Source organism: Bos indicus, chromosome 7 (assembly GCF_029378745.1).
Source record: "Bos indicus isolate NIAB-ARS_2022 breed Sahiwal x Tharparkar chromosome 7, NIAB-ARS_B.indTharparkar_mat_pri_1.0, whole genome shotgun sequence".
Taxonomy (NCBI): Eukaryota; Metazoa; Chordata; class Mammalia; order Artiodactyla; family Bovidae; genus Bos; species Bos indicus.
Window position 1 is genome coordinate 62,128,650 of NC_091766.1, and position 15,961 is coordinate 62,144,610.

Below are 15,961 nucleotides of genomic sequence, written 5' to 3' on the forward strand. Positions count from 1 at the left end.
GTGAGAGAAGGCGAGGGAGGGATGATTTGGGAGAATGACATTGAAACATGTATATTATAATATGTGAAATGAATCACCAGTCTGATGCATGAGACAGGGTGCTTGGGGCTGGTGCACTGGGATGACCCAGAGGGATGGGATGGGGAGAGAGGTGGGAGTGGGGTTCAGGGTGGGGAACACATGAATCCTGTGGCAGATTCTGACATGAATCCTGTGGCGGATTCATGTCAATGCATGGCAAAACCACTACAATATTGTAATTAGCCTCTGATTAAAATAAATAAATTTATTAAAAAAAGAATAGACAAGGAAAAATTTATTTGCACATTATTTAAACTATTTTAAATTATTTATCTATTTATCAATATTTATATTTTGGCCATGCTGTGTGGCATGTGGGATCTTAGTTCCCCAACAAGGGATCAAAGCTGTGTCCCCTGCATTGGAAATGCAGAGTTTTAACCACTGGACTACCAGGGGAGTCCCAAGTTACACTAGTTTATAGAAATACTATACTTTTTTTTATATTGGAGTATAATTGATCTACAGAGTTGTATAGTTTCAGATGTACAGCAAAGTGATTCAGTTATACACATTTCATATACTATTCTTTTACAGATTATTTTCCCATTTAGGTTATTACAAAATATTATATATTGAGTAGAATTCCCTGTGCTATGGGCTTCCCAGGGGTTCAAGTGGTAAAGAATTTGCCTGCCAATGCAGGAGCTGCAGGAGATGTGTATTTGATCCCTGGATCGGGGAGGTCCCCTGAAGGAGGAAATGGCAACCTACTCCAATATTCTTGCTGGGAAATCCCATGGACAGAGGAGGAGCCTGGTGGGCTACAGTCCAGGAGTCAGAGAGTCAGACATGACTGAGCAACTGAGCATATATAGCCCCCTGTGCTAAACCGTAGGTCCTTGATGGTTATCTATTTTATATACAGTACACTGTGGTGGGTATATGCTAATCCCAAACTCCTAATTTATCCCTTGCCCCACCTTTGCCCTTTGGGAACCATAAATTTATTTTCTAAGTCTGTGAGTCTGTTTCTGCTTTGTCAATAAATTCATTTGTATGGTGTGTGTGTGTGTGTGTGTTTTAGATTTCACATATAAGTGATATCATATGATATTTGTCTTTCTCTGTCTAACTTCACTTAGTATGATCATCTCTAGCTCCATCCATGTTGCTGCAAATGGCATGAAAAATACCTTTAGAGCCAGGGCTGACAAAGTTTTCCTGTCTGTGAAGTGAAGTGAAAGTCTCTCAGTTGTGTCTGACTCGTTGCAACCCATGGACTGTAGCCTGTCAGGCTCCTCTGTCCATGGAATTCTCCAGGTAAGAATACTGGAATGGGTAGCTGTTCCCTTCTCCAGGGGATCTTCACAACCCAGGGATCAAACCCAGGTCTCCTGCATTGCAGGTGGATTCTTTTACTGTTGGAGCTACCAGAGAAGCCCAGAGGTAGCAGTAAATATTTTAGGCTCTGTGGGCTATAGTCTGCTGTCGTAAGTGCAAATGCAGCCCTGAACAGTACATACAAGAATGAGTGTGGCCGTTTTCAAATACGACTTTATTTATGGACACTAAAATTTGAATTTCACATATTTTCATATGTCATCAAATATTTTCTCTAACCATTTTAAAATGTTAAGACTATTCTCAGGTCACTGGCTCTCTTGAAGCAGGCAACAGGAGATCTGGCCCCAAGGCAGTAGCCAGACCCTGCTCTAAGTCCAGTCAAACCCCTCCCTGCTAGCCACACACATTTTTTTTTGTCCTCAAGTATTCCTGTCCTTCAGGCTCCCTCATGGCCCTCTAGTGACCTGCAGTGGCCCCTCCAGCTGCCTCCTAGGTCCACCTGTCTGCCCTTTGGGACCCACCTTGCAGAGCTGCAGGGCCGTTTTTCACTGAGCTAGGCCTCTGAATGGCTCCATTCACCTTAGCAGGGGGAACACAGAGAAAATAATTGTGTGTGGAGCCTACTGGAGGAACCAGAACTTTGATTTGCCTTTGAAATTAGCCCTCTCCTCCCCTGCTGTTCCCAGGGATCCCTCCCACTTCCCTAATCACACCTTGCTTTTGCCATCTCTCCCCTGCAGGCCCACAGCTGCATCAGCATCTCAGTTCCAGGCGGCTCCACCATGGACCCCAGAGCGTCTTGCTTCCTGTCCTGGTGTCTGCTCATCTGAGTCACGTCAGGTATGGACGACTTCTTCCATCTCAGCAGATCTTTTTCCTCCCCAGTCCTCTTGAGGACTCCCTGCCCCAACCTTGCCTCTTCTTTCCCAGGAGTGTCTCTTGACAGCACTGGAGTGATGCTGGAACAGAGCACTCAGCCCAGCTCCTCCCTCACTGTCTGGGGCCCACTCTCTGTGCTGGGTCCTGTCACCTCTTTGAGCTCAGCTTCCTTATTTCATAGTGACAAGGACGGACTGTGTGCATTATCTCCCATGTCTCTTCCAGACCCAACAAGCCTATCTGGTCTGAAAGTCAGAAACTATGAAGTCTAGTAGTCTGGGGTTCACCTGTGGTTCAGTGTGTGGAACTCTGAAATCTGACAGAATAAAACCTGGCTCCTATGATCACTGATAAGATTTAACAAAACCAAGACTCAGTTTATTTGTGAGTAGAGTGGGTATAACAGTTAATCATAGAATTATAGAGTAGTTTCAATGATTAATTTATATAATGCATATAAACATCTTTCTTTAGTGCTTAGCTTTCTTTATAGTCCAACTCTCACATCCATACATGACTTCTGGAAAAACCAAAGCTTTAACTAGACAGACCTTTGCTGGTAAAGAAATGTCTCTGCTTTTAAATATGCTGTCTAGGTTGGTCATATAAAGATGCTGAGCACCGAAGAATTGATGCTTTTGAACTGTGGCGTTGGAGAAGACTTAAGAGTCCCTTGGACAGCAAGGAGATCCAACCAGTCCATCCTAAAGGAAATAAGTTCTGAATATTTATTGGAAGGACTGATGCTGAAGCTGAAACTCCAATACCTTGGCCATCTGATGTGAAGAGCTGACTCCTTGGGAAAGACCCTGATGCTGGGAATGATTGAAGGCAGGAGGAGAAGGGGATGACAGAGGATGAGATGGTTGGATGGCATCACTGACTCAATGGATATGAGCTTGAGTAAGCTCTGGGAGTTGGTGATGGACAGGGAAGCATGGTGTGCTGCAGTCCATGGGTCACAAGAGTCGGACACGACTGAGCGACTGAACTGAACTGAACTGATATAAACATCTGGCCTGGAGCCTCACACACAAACACTCAATAAGTGGTAGCACTATTAATTTAAAGGAACTTGATTATACTTGATCATACCAAGATTATGTAAATCTAAGCATCTAGAAGTGTTTATTTCTAGATTCTATGACTCTGTTAGTTGCTCAGTCATGTCCAGCTCTTTGTGACACCATGGACTATAGCCTGCCAGGCTCCTCTGTCCATGGGATTCTCTAGGCAAGAACACTGGAGTGGGTAGCCATTCCCTTCTCCAGGGGATCTTCCCAACCCAGGGGTTGAACCTGGGTTTCCTGCATTGCAGGCAGATTCTTTACCATCTGAGCCACCAAGGAAGCCCCTCTCTAAGAATCTCTGATTTTTCTCACAAAGATCAACAGTTGTAGGGCTCCATCAGGCATACAGCCTGAAGGATTTCTGACAGTCAGTAAATGCTCAGGGGAGGCTCAGTCCCCAGGGAGACGTTCTTCTATCTCTCTGCTTCTAACCATCCCAGGAAGAGGCTGGGGCCGTAACAATCTCTGCGAGATTTCAGCTGTGGCTGAAATAGGATTTAGAGAGCTTGCATCACCCCAGATGTCCTCTCCCAGATGTGTCTGGTCATTGGCACCAGGTATTCCCATGTGGTGCTATCAGATGCTCTTTAGAGAGCCTCAGATGGAAGGGAAGGGCAGGCACCCTCTTGATAATAAGGCAGCAGTTTAAGAAAGGGTTAATTGTTGAGACTGGAGGGTTTATTTGAAGGGGAAGGAGTTGGAGGATGGGGATACTGGAGGTGATGTGGTCATACATTTAGAGCATGGGCACTGAGAATGATCCTTGAGAGCTCATCCAGACCAGAAATTTAAAAATGATGCCTGAAGGAATCCATTCTATCGCCTTACTGCCTACTTTGGGGTCAGGACAAGAGACGGGGAGAGTAATGTTTGAAAAGCTGGTTGGGTGAGTCTACAGCCCCCTCAATTCTTCAACCAGAAGGATCCCACCCCCCTTTTTTTTCTCAACATGTCTAGAGAGGGTTCTGTTATCCAGAGTGTGTCTATTCATTGGTTTGTTTTTTAAAATGGAAAATCTTGGTTTTCCAACCTCTTCATTTTATAAGTACAAAAACGGAGGTCCAGAGACAACAAGATGAGGAATAAAGAGGTAGCATCTAAGAATCTCCATCCTGGGAGGTCCGGCCTCTGCTAGTGAAGTGTTTGCAGCCACCCTGTAATCAGGGCTTGCTCTGGGTACTGGCTGAATCCAGCCAGGACAACCCTAGCACTGGGAGCTGCTCTATCCCAGTCAGTGGTCACATTTTAACTCCAGACCAAATAGGGTTTCAGACCCAAGTCCCAGAGATACCCCCAGCTGGTTGCTCTGATAAGATCTTCTCAATTTGGGCAATCAAAGAACCAGCCAGTGTTCCTGGCCCCTCTTTTATCCTGCTTACTGATTAGTTGATTCACTGAAGGCTCCTATCCATAGAGGTTTGCCTATTAAAACATTAGCTTTAGTTTTAAAAAATATACTATGGCCTCCCAAAGATGTCCACATCTTCATCCCCAGAACCTTATATAGCAGAGGCATTAAGCTCACAGATAGAGTTAAGGTTGCTGGTCAACTGACTTAAAATAAGGATAGTGTGCTGGGTTATTCATTCAGGTGGGCCCAATGTAATCACAAGGATCCTTAAACATGGAAGAAATGAAACTTTGGGTTAAATCCGGTTCACCTACCTTCACTAATCCAGGTCATCGTAAAACTTGCATGTCCCCCAAGCATCATGAAGCCTAAAGGATAAGATGTTTGCCCAAGTTATTTTCTAGGACTTGGAATCAGCCATGTCTAGTTTGAGCTGAGCTGGTGAAGATTGGGTGGACCACAGACCTTTCAACTGGGCAATCGCTAGTGACCTTTGGATATCAGAGGGTGGAAAACGCCATGTTCAGAACATGTGGCCTAGTTACGCCTGCACAGAATAATACTTACTGAACCTTTTCCGAATCACCTTTCCCCATGCCTCAGACCAAGCTGCTTCTTTATTTTTCATCCTGTAGACACTCCGAGCCCCTTGCCTTTGGGATGTGAATTTGAGACTTGGTCTTCCTGTTCTCAAACTCCAGTGGCGTCACAGTGCTTGACCGTCTATTCACTGAAAACAACAAACTTGGTCTGTAACAAAGGGACTCACAGGAGAGGATCAGAGAGGTGGCACCATGATGAAGACTTGGTCCAACGAGGCTGGCTTTGAAGACAGAGAAAAGGGGAACGTAAGCCAAGGAATATGGGCAGCCTCTAGAAATCGGAAAAGACAAACATCTTCCACGAGGCCCTGCTGACACCTGAGTTTTAGCCCCATGAGAACCATTTCAGGCTTTTGACCTCCAGAACTATAAGATAATAAATTTACGTCATTCTAAGCCACTGAGTTTGTTACAGCACCAGTAGGAAATGAATAAATTATTCATGATAACTCTTTATTGAACTTCTGTCATATTTCAGGCACTGTGTTAAGTGTTTCACATTTATTACTTAATACATATAATAGTTCTATAAAGCAGGGGTTCTTGTTCCCATTTTCTAAATTTAGAAAATGGGACTCAGGGAAATTTAGTGACTTGGCCAAGGTCACACAGCTAGTGTGTAGCAGAGCAAAGATTCAAAGGCTAACACCTCTAGCTCTAAATGCCATGTACCATCAGCTTGTCCAGGCTCACCTCTGCTTATCTGGAGTGGCTTAGAGAGTACCTCCTCAGGGAATCTTTGTTTTCAGATGCCAGACCTCAGTGATCTAGGCCAGGGGTCCCCAGCCTCTGGTCCCCAGTACCTCCTGTCGGATCAGTAACAGCATTAGCTTAAAGTGCAGTATAAAAGTAACGTGCGTGAATCACCCTGAAACCACCCCCACCACTTCCCAGTCTGTGAAAAAATCGTCTTCCACGAAACCGGTCCACTAGGCCAAAAAGGCTGGGGACCACAGTTCCAGGCCGCCTCTTCAGTATTTTGAGTCCAACTGTTCTCTCAGAGGCTTAGTTTCTTGTAAAAAGAGGGTCATAATGCTCATTGGGTGCTCTTCTGGGCTATGGCAAGATTTAAACCAGAATGTGGGTGGTAAAATTCTCTGAACTGTTAAGTGTTCTCCATGTAAGTAATTCAGAATAAACCTCTTCAAAGTACCAAGACTTCCCCAAACCATTGCAACATCCTTTCCCTCCAAGGCTAGGAGCAGCTCCCAGGATACTTAACCCACCAGGGACACCAGGGAGACCTTTTATACTGTAGTGAAATAACAGAAAAAAATATACACCGGTCCTCAGTTCCTGACACCAGTTCCTAAAAACCCTCGGAATTTCCCAAGTGATAGGTGCACTGGAAGCATCTTAAAATGTTTGGTCTTTGATCCCAGTTCCCAACAGAGTTCCTAGAGCTCTTTGGATTTCCCAGGTGACAGGAGTGTCTTTTGTTCTAACGAGGTGACTCTTGTGGGCTCCTGGATGAGGGCTGGTCACCAGAAAGAGCAAACCATGGTTAGAAGCTTGGCACTTTCAGCTCTACCCGTGCCCTCTGGGAAGGAGAGAGGGGCCGGAGACTGAGTTGATGGAGGATGTCTACATGAAGAAGCCTCCACAAAAAATTTTAAATTGAAGTATAGTTGATTTACAATGTTGTCTTAGTTTCAGGTGTACAGCAAAGCGAATCTGTAATACAAATACATATATCCACTCTTTTCCAGACTCTTTTCCCATATAGGTCATCACAGAGTATTAAGTAGAGTTCCTCGTGCTGTAAGTAGATCCTCAATAGTTATCTCTTTTTATCTAGTAGTGTGTGTGTGTCAATCCCAATCTTCCAATTTATCCTCCCCAACCCCCAGTAACAACAAGTTTATTTTCTGTATCTGTAACTTTATTTCAGTTTTATAGATAAGTTCATTTGTAGCCTTTATTTTAGATTCCACATATAAGCAATATCATATGATATTTGTCTTTATCTGACTTAGTTCACCTAGTGTGATAATCTCCAGATCCATCCATGTTGTACAAATGGCATTATTTCATTCCTTTTATTGACTGAGTAATATTCCACTGCCTCTCACATCTTCTGTATCCATTGCTCTGTCCATGGCCACTTAGGTGCTTCCACATCTTGGCTATTGAAATATTGCTGCTAAGAATGTTGAGGGCACATGTATCTTCTTGGATTAGAATTTTGTCTAAATGTATGCTCAAGAGTGGGATTGCTGGATCATACGGTAGCTCTATTTTTAGTTTTTTTTTAAGGAACCTCCATACTGTTTTCCATAGTGGCTGCACCAATTTACCTTCCCACCAACACTGTAGAAGGGTTCTCTTTTATCCACACCCTCTCCAGCATTCGTTTGTAGACTTTTTGATGATGGCCTTTCGGACTGGTGTGAGGTGATTTCTTATCATAGATTTGGTTTGCATTTTGCTAATAATTAATGATGTTGAGCATCTTTTCATGTGCTTTTTGGCCATTTTTATGTCTTCTTTGGAGAAATGTCTGTTTACATCTTCTGCCCATTTTTTGATTTAAAAAAATATATATAATTATAACATTATTGAGCTGCATGAGCTGTTTGTAAATTTTGGAGATTAATCCCTTGTTGGTCCCATTGTTTGCAAATATTTTCTCCCATCTTGTGGGTTGTCTTTGAATTTTGTTTATGGTTTCCTTTGCTGTGCAAAAGCTTTTGAGTTTAATTAGGTCCGGTTTGTTTGTTTTTGCTTTTCTGTTACTCTAGGAGACAGATCAAAAAAGATCTTGCTGTGATTTATCTCAAAGAGTGTTCTGCCTATGTTTTCCTCTAAGAGTTTTTTATAGTTTTGGTCTTATATTTAGGTCTTTAATCCATTCGAGTTTATTTTTGTGTACGGTGTTAGAGAATGTCCTAATTTCATCCTTTTACATGTAGCTGTCCAGTGCAACCAGCAGCACTTACTGAAGTGACTATCTTTTCTTCATTGTATAATCTTACCTCCTTTGTCATGGATTAATTGACCATAGGTGCGTAGGCTTCTTTTGAGGCTTTATATCCTCCAAGGGCTTTTTTCTAGTTCCAGAGAGCTGGGGCTACTCTCTAGTTTCTGTGTGCACGTGGTAATTCCACCAGCAGCGTATCTGCTCGAAGCAGCAAATACTGCCTGTAGGGAGAAATGTGGCAGTGGTAAGGCCAAGAAGAATGACCTGTCGGTGCTTGGATGCCAGGCTGGAGACATCCTTCTGTCAAGGACTCCATCACAGGGAAGGCAGGAATAAAGGCAAAATTGGTCCCACAGCGTTGCCCCTTTGAGTCCAGGGGAAAATTGGGCAGAGGCTGGGAAATAAAAACAGTTCAGATTTGTCCTCTCTCGATTGAATCTCTTAAAATAAGATTTCCTGGGACTCTGCCTCTTTTGGCAGATGGAGGTATTCAGAGGGCATTTGCTGGCCTGAACAAAGGGACACAAGCAAGAAGCCAAGAAGGGCAAAGGGATTTGTGAAATTCCGTTTGCAAAGTGTGGGCAAGGTCAATGATGGTGGTGGGGAGGGGAGTGGTAGATGGACCAATTAGAAGCTGTACTTGAGGCCAGTGGGATAGGAGAGCTGGTCAAACTGTGGGTGGGGAGAATTCCCTGGCCATCCAGTGGTTAGGACACCGTGCGTGTTGGGTTCATCTCTGGCCAGGAAATTAAGATCTTGCAAGCCATGGTGGGTAGGGCCAGAGACCAATACAAATCCCGACAGCTTGACTGGGGACGAGGGGAAGACTGAGTGGGTGGAGTGATAAAAGCTGGGGAAGGGGACTGTCAGCTGAACAAATGCTGCTCACTAGGTGTCTCAGCTCTTGCCCATCTCCTGCCCACCCAAGCTAGCACCCCAGAATGAAGCCAGCACAGTCAGTTCAACTGAGAGACTCCGTGGGTGCAGACACAGGGAAATACAGCTGCTGGGCTCTGCACTGCCAGGACAGCATGAATGCAGAAGGAGAGGGCCACCAGGGAAAGACCTGCATCTTCACAAGGGCCCTGGAGTCAGGGTCTCCAAGAACCTCAACTCAGAAAGTCCTTCACACCTGCCTTAAGTATCTCTTCTTAGACCCACCTGTAAACTGAGGGAGCTGCACTAGCGGTTCTCTAAGATCCTTCTTGTGACATTCTGGGATTTATGGTTAGTTTCACGTGGAACGGGGGAGTCAGGGTCCACCTTTGTCCAACAGAGGAAAGAGGTGACTCTTCTAGACTCAACGGTGTCTCTCTCTTACTCAATTCCAACCGTAACAGTAACGATGATCCAGTTTAGAAGGTCTTGACCATGACTATCAGCATCACTTGGGAGGCTGTTAAAAACAGATTCTTAGACCCCCCCTGCCATTAAGTCTGGACAGATTCTAGAAGCCTAACAAGTCCTATAGGTGATTTCAATATTCAGGAAGATTTGATAAGCAGTGTGTCTCAACTATAGCTGCACAGTAGGGTCACCTGGGGAGTTTTCTTTTTAATATTTTTTATTGATTTATTATTTTGCTGTGCCAGGTCCTAGTTGCGGCACACAGGATCTTCTGTCTTCATTGCTGCATGTGAACTCTTAGTTACAGCATGCGGGATCTAGTTCCCTGAACAGAGATCGAACCTGGGCTCCTGCATTGGAAGCATGGAGTCTTAGCCACTGGATCACTAGGGAAGTCCCCAACTGGGGAACTTTAAAACTACTGGCACTAAATCCTCACCTCAAGCCATGTTCCAATGGGTTTGGTCTGGAGGTGGGGCCCAGGAATTGGTTATCTTACAAGCACCTCAGTGACTCTACTGTGCAGTCAAAGTTAAGAAATCTATGCATTTGTCTACCTCTGAGCTGCTTCACCCAATACAGAAGGCTTTTAACAGATGTGGCTATTTAAATCCAAATTAACTAAAAGCTTAAAATCCTGTTCCCAAGTTGCACTAGCTACATTTGAAGAGCCCTATAGCTACATGTGACTGCTGCTGCTAAGTCACTTCAGTCGTGTCCGACTCTGTGCAACCCCATAGACGGCAGCCCACCAGGCTCCCCCGTCCCTGGGATTCTCCAGGCAAGAACACTGGAGTGGGTTGCCATTTCCTTCTCCAATGGATGAAAGTGAAAAGTGAAAGTGAAGTCACTCAGTCGTGTCCGACTCTTAGGGACCCCATGGACTGCAGCCTACCAGGTTCCTCTGTCCATGGGATTTTCCAGGCAAGAGTACTGGAGTGGGGTGCCATTGCCTTCTCCGCTACATGTGACTAGTGGTTACATATTCAGCAACACAGATGTCAGTGCAGAAAGTTCTATTGGTAGCACTGCTCTAGAAAACTGGTCCCCAGATATTCAGAATTCCTACTCACTGCACCATGATGTACCGAAGAATCTGATTTGAGATTGTGTTGCTCAGAGTACCATGAAAGAGTTTGACGAATGTTTGCCTCCCACAGGCCTGGCGTCTCATAACCAGTATCTCATTTGCTTCTTATCAGCTCTGCAAAATAGGCCAGAGTAGGATTATTGCTTCCACTTGATAAACAACCAAGGCTCACAGGAAGAAAGGGATTTGTTTAAGGTCCCACAGCTAGCAGGTGGCAAGGTTAGGAATCAAATCAGAAACCTGGACTTCTAGTTCAGTACTTCCAGTGATGTTTTTCACAAAGGGCCCTTTAGAGACCAACTGGTATGAACACCGTCATTGTATAAACGAAAACACTAAGATCAGAAAGGGAGGGAGACTGCAGATGCACAGCAAACTGATGACAAACTGAAACTGGTAAACTGGTTTTTAGTCTTCAGTGCAGGACCCCATATAAGAGAGCAAGGAGCATGGAGAATGGGGATGGGGAGGAAAAGCGGGATTTCAAGTCCCCACCAGGGACCTCCTGCTTGTAGGTAGTGGTAGAACATCAGGAAGCTAGAAGTCAGGCAAGCTCATTCTCTCCTTCCAGACCCAGAGGAGCTCTTCTTCATCCTCAGGGAGGATTATATGAGATGGCACAGCTGTACAGCTATCGGCCAGTTCTGCTTCCCTGTCAGATGAGCAACCCCCTGGCCTAGGGGACACTGCATTCAGTTCCCCACTTTAGAGGTGGCAGTGGATGGGACCAATGTCTCCCTCTTTTAAAGTTTCATTTTCATAATTTTTAATTGGAGTATGGTTAGTATATGACATGTTAAAAGCGTACAACATAGTGAATCAAAACTTTTACATATTGTACTCCATTTACAGCTATTATAAGACCATGTGATGCTGTTAGAGCAGGTGCCACAGTGGCCACTGCTGCCCCACCTGGACCACACACACTCCAGGCCCACGGGTCGCCTCTGCATCCCTAGACGCTCTGTTCCCAGATCCTGGCTGTCCTAGACCCAGTGCCAGGCTGTGGTGTGGACTGAGTGGGGCCGGGCATTCGCTCAGATCGGTGAGGTGGTTGTTGCTAGGGCAGACCTCTCTGCCCTGTCTATTGACAGGTCAGCACCCATGTACTCCTCATGAGTGGAGTCTAGGCTCTGCCAGCATTTCTGTCAGTCCCACTGGTTCTCCAGGCAGCCACAAGGGCTTGTCCCTTCTGTGTGGGACCCTAGGACTGGAACGTCCAGTCTGTGGCTCCACCCGCTCACTCCCCAGGATGAGTGTCCACTCGTGTGATCAGATTTCCTTCTCAGTCCCCTCCCAGGGTCACAGGTGCTCACCCAGTGCTTTTCTTCCCGTCCTACCTGATTCTGTGGGAATCTTTTCGTAGCCTTGGTTACACAGGAACTCTTCCAGTTTCCAGATAGAATTCTGAGAGGCTTATTGTACACGTAGATGTGTTTTTGGTGTGTTTGTGGGGGGAGGTGAGCTCTATGTCCTCATACCCAGCTATTTTGTTCAGGCTCCAACTCAGATCTTTATTCCAACCATTCTAACAATCAGTTCAACATGTGTGTACCCATGTCTCTCCCCTTCTCTCCATGGCAGACCCTTCTTTCTCCCCTAAACCCGCCATCCGAGCTTCAGCGATCTTGGTACAGAAGAGTGCGACAAAACCCATTCCAGGAAGTACCGAGTTACCTTATGTCTCTCCTCCACTGGGGAGGAGCCCTCAGCTTCTCTCCAGGGACCTGAACAGCTTATCTTTGTCCACAGACACCTGGCCTTTCAGGTGCTCTGATACTGACGTGTGACGGTGGCCACGTCACTATTCTCTCACTGTGCCTCTTACCTGCCCACCATGCCCCATGCAGAGACAGCACATGGGGCAGCTGATAGACAGTAAAATTTTGTCCCTGCAGCTGGGCCCACCCCCTGATGTCAGCGCCAGGCCCACAGCGATACACGATGTGCTAGGAGAGCCAGGTGGGATGCAGGGAGCACCCTCTGTGTGGAAAAGACCTAGGCCAGGGATGCTGCCATTGATACCTGCCAGGCCAGGAACCCCAGGGTGTGGGGACAGCTACCACCCATGTCCTTGTGTCCCCCTGCACCCTGACCCCTGGCATCCAGGTGTAGAGCAGCGGGTAGAAGCAGGGGTAGGTAACTGTGTGAACCTTGGTGGTTTTGATGCCAAGGCTGCTACTGCTGCTAAGTCGCTTCAGTCGTATCAGACTGTGTGTGACCCATAGACAGCAGCCCACCAGGCTTCCCGTCCCTGGGATTCTCCAGGCAAGAACACTGGAGTGGGTTGCCATTTCCTTCTCCAATGGATGAAAGTGAAAAGTGAAAGTGAATTCGCTCAGTCGTGTCCGACTCTTAGCGACCCCATGGACTGCAGCCTACCAGGCTCCTCCGTCCATGGGATTTTCTAGGAGGTGCCCCTAAAAAGCAGAAAGAACCTTCACCATCACCCTTACACTCTGCCAGCCCATCAGTGCTTTCACCTCTTGTTTCAGCCTCAGGGCCTCACTCCAAGCCTTGGCCTATTCTGACAGGCAGCATTTGAGCCAGCCTTTACTCCAGCCTCAGCCCCAACACCAAGCCTGGGTAAGGCCAGGGCCCATGGGATGCCAGTTCCTGAGAAGTCCAGAACTGCTGGTGAGTCCCTCAGCTCCCAAGACTTACTCAGCAAGGAATGCTGCCCCCAGCAGAGGCTTTGTGTAAAGACCCACTTCCTCTCTCTCCCAGGAAAGCAAGGCCAGATGAATGCAGTATCACGTGTTCTTTTTATTTTCCATAGCTTGCCTGCCCCAGGGTGAAGGTATGACCACAGCTCACCTCTTCACAGCCACCACAGGCTACACGAGGGAAACCCCACCTCCCTCAACCTGCCCCTTCTCCAGCCTGGCCCGACCCTTCTCAATTAGAACAATGTTTTCTAATTTGCATTCTGCAGCCTGAAGAGCTCAGGTTGGGGGAGAAACTTGGTTAAAGATGTTTAAGAGACGCTGGATTCTTGGCTCCTTCTTTGTGAATTTGCAATGCACATTAGCATATTAAAGGATCTGAAAAGTCCTGCAGTTTGCAGAGCTGTGTAACTTGAGTGAACCTGTGTGGTTAGTTGCTCAGTCATGTCTGACTATTTGCGACCCCATGGACTCTAGCCTGGCAGGCTCCTCTCTATGGGATTCTCCAGCCAAGAATACTGGTGTGGGTTGCCATGCCCTCCTCCAGGGGATCTTCCCAGCCCAAGGATTAAACCCAGGTCTCCTGCATTGTGGGTGGATTCTTAGCTGTCTGAGCCAACAGCAGAGCTGTGTAACTTGAGTGAACTTAGAGTTTCCCAAATTACTTGGCCACCCCTTCTTTTATCGGTTGTGACCATTCACATCCAGAGCTGTCCCCAAGGCTCCTGGATAATGTGTTTGCACAGGTTTGGAGAAGCAGAGTTACATCTGAATACCTAGAAGGAGAAATGGATGAAGCCCAGATGGAGGGGAATGAAGAAAGCGGTCTGGGTTGATGCAGGAAACCTCTGTTCCCATGAGTCGACCTTTCCTACACGCTGGCCCCTGGGGGCTGGGAACCTCAGGCAAGGCCCACTGGATCTTGTGATCTCAGTGTGCCCTCTGCTAAAGCTTGGAAAGAAGCTGCTTGGAGGATCTTTCACAGAAGGGGAGTGAGGTGTATGTGAAGGCATTTAATCAAAATGCTGATACAGAGACGGGATTGTTACTGTCTCCAGATGACCCAGTGCTTCCTGAGAAGAATCTTGAATCCACAGATGGTCAGGCTTGGACAGGCCTGCCGAGGTTAGTTCCTCCAGCCATCCCTCTGCACTGATGGGGAGGCTGAGGGCCAGGATCTACAGGCCTGGGGTCGGGGTGCTAGAAGGGACTGAGTGGACAGCAGGACTGAGAGACTGGTCAGGGTGGGGCAAACAGAGCAAGGAGAAAGACCACGTCTCATACCTGACCTCCTAGACTTCAGGGAGGAAGACAAAGTACGCTCAGATGACAGATGAGCCCCAGTCCTGGCTCTGGGTCCCTCTCCCCGCCTCGGTTTCCTCATCTGCATGGGGATGAGGTTCCAGCTCTGGCTGTTGAGGGTACTTAGATCCACTAGGGGGCACCCGAGTCCTGATGGTGCTGAGGCTGCGGGAGCAGGAAGGTGCCAAGTGAACCCTGCCTGGTCCAGGAGGAGGAGCTCTGGCCTTAGCCCTTGGATGGACCAGACTCTGGGCCTGGGGCCGGTGGCGTGCCCGATGCTCTGCCCAGGGGGCAAGGGACTCCAGTGCCTCCCCACTTTGATTTCACAGCGTGCGGTCTCCACCCTTCCCTGCTGACCCCCCAGCCCCTAGTCTGACCTTCAGACAAGTCTAGAATGGAACAGTGAGTGACTCAAGGGTGGTCTGTTCAGTTGCCCTAACTGGTTTACAGGCTGAGGAAAGGCCAGGCGGGGTGAGGTGGCTGGGGCAAGTTAGGTCACTGAGGAGCTGGCAGCAAAGCTGACAAGTTAGGACCAGGGGTGTGTTCCCTCTTGGTCGGATGCCCAGTGTGGCACGGTTGCCCCTGGGGAAAGCCTCAGTACTCCCTGACCTGAACAGAGAGAAGGGTCGGGGTGGGGCGGGGAACAAAAGGATTCCTCTCGCTTGTCCTCTGCACCGGCTCGAGGGAGGGCGCTGCTCGGGGCCTAAGCAGCCCCCAGGTGATTCTGTGTGGCCCAAGCCCCCAGGGCCTGCTGGGCACACACCCTGGCTCCCCGTGTCACTCCTGCCCTGATCCCCTTCTGGGAAAAGGACAAGAGGCCCCTGCTGCCTTCTCTACTAGGTCCTGGAGAGGAAGCTGTGACCGCAGGCATCCTAGAGGCCCAGGCCCTATGTGGCCAGGAAGGAGACCTCAGTGGGGGTGACAGAGGCCAGAGGGAAGGCAGGGGCAGCGTCAGCCCCGAGGACCCGGTACAGCAGCTCCTCCTTCTCCTGCTGGAGCTGCCGCCGTGATTGCGACTCCTTCTCCAGGGCCTCACGGGCAAGAAGCAGGTCCTCCGAGAGCTGCCTGTGGACACAAAGCCGGCGCTGCCTGAGGGGACCACCTCTCAGGGCCTCCAGCAACTGCAAAGACCAGCCCATTCCTCCAGAAAGCCTGCCCGGTGGCCCCACTTGAAAAGGCAACTCCAGCTGTTGACCAAGGTGGCCCTCAGCTTTGGGTTCAGATCTGCTCCACCTCTAAGAACTGTAATTCTGCCCCAGGTATTCACTCTGGGCAAACTTGCAAAATGGGAATGCTAACAGGACCGGCTCTCAGAGTCAGTATAATGATCAGGATTAGATGAGATAATATGTTGTCAACAAATTAC

At 47.6% G+C, this 15,961-nt stretch overlaps 1 protein-coding gene across 1 annotated transcript in view; it reads right to left on the reverse strand.

The window, feature by feature from the left end:
• Window positions 1–13,373: 13,373 nt before the first annotated feature.
• The window catches only part of CCDC69 (coiled-coil domain containing 69), a 35,435-nt gene continuing 32,847 nt past the window's right edge, over window positions 13,374–15,961 (reverse strand). The window contains exon 9 of the mRNA XM_019963519.2: window positions 13,374–15,660. Coding sequence (XP_019819078.2) covers window positions 15,483–15,660 — 178 coding nt within the window. The 3' untranslated portion in view covers window positions 13,374–15,482. The remainder of the gene's footprint in view (window positions 15,661–15,961) is intronic.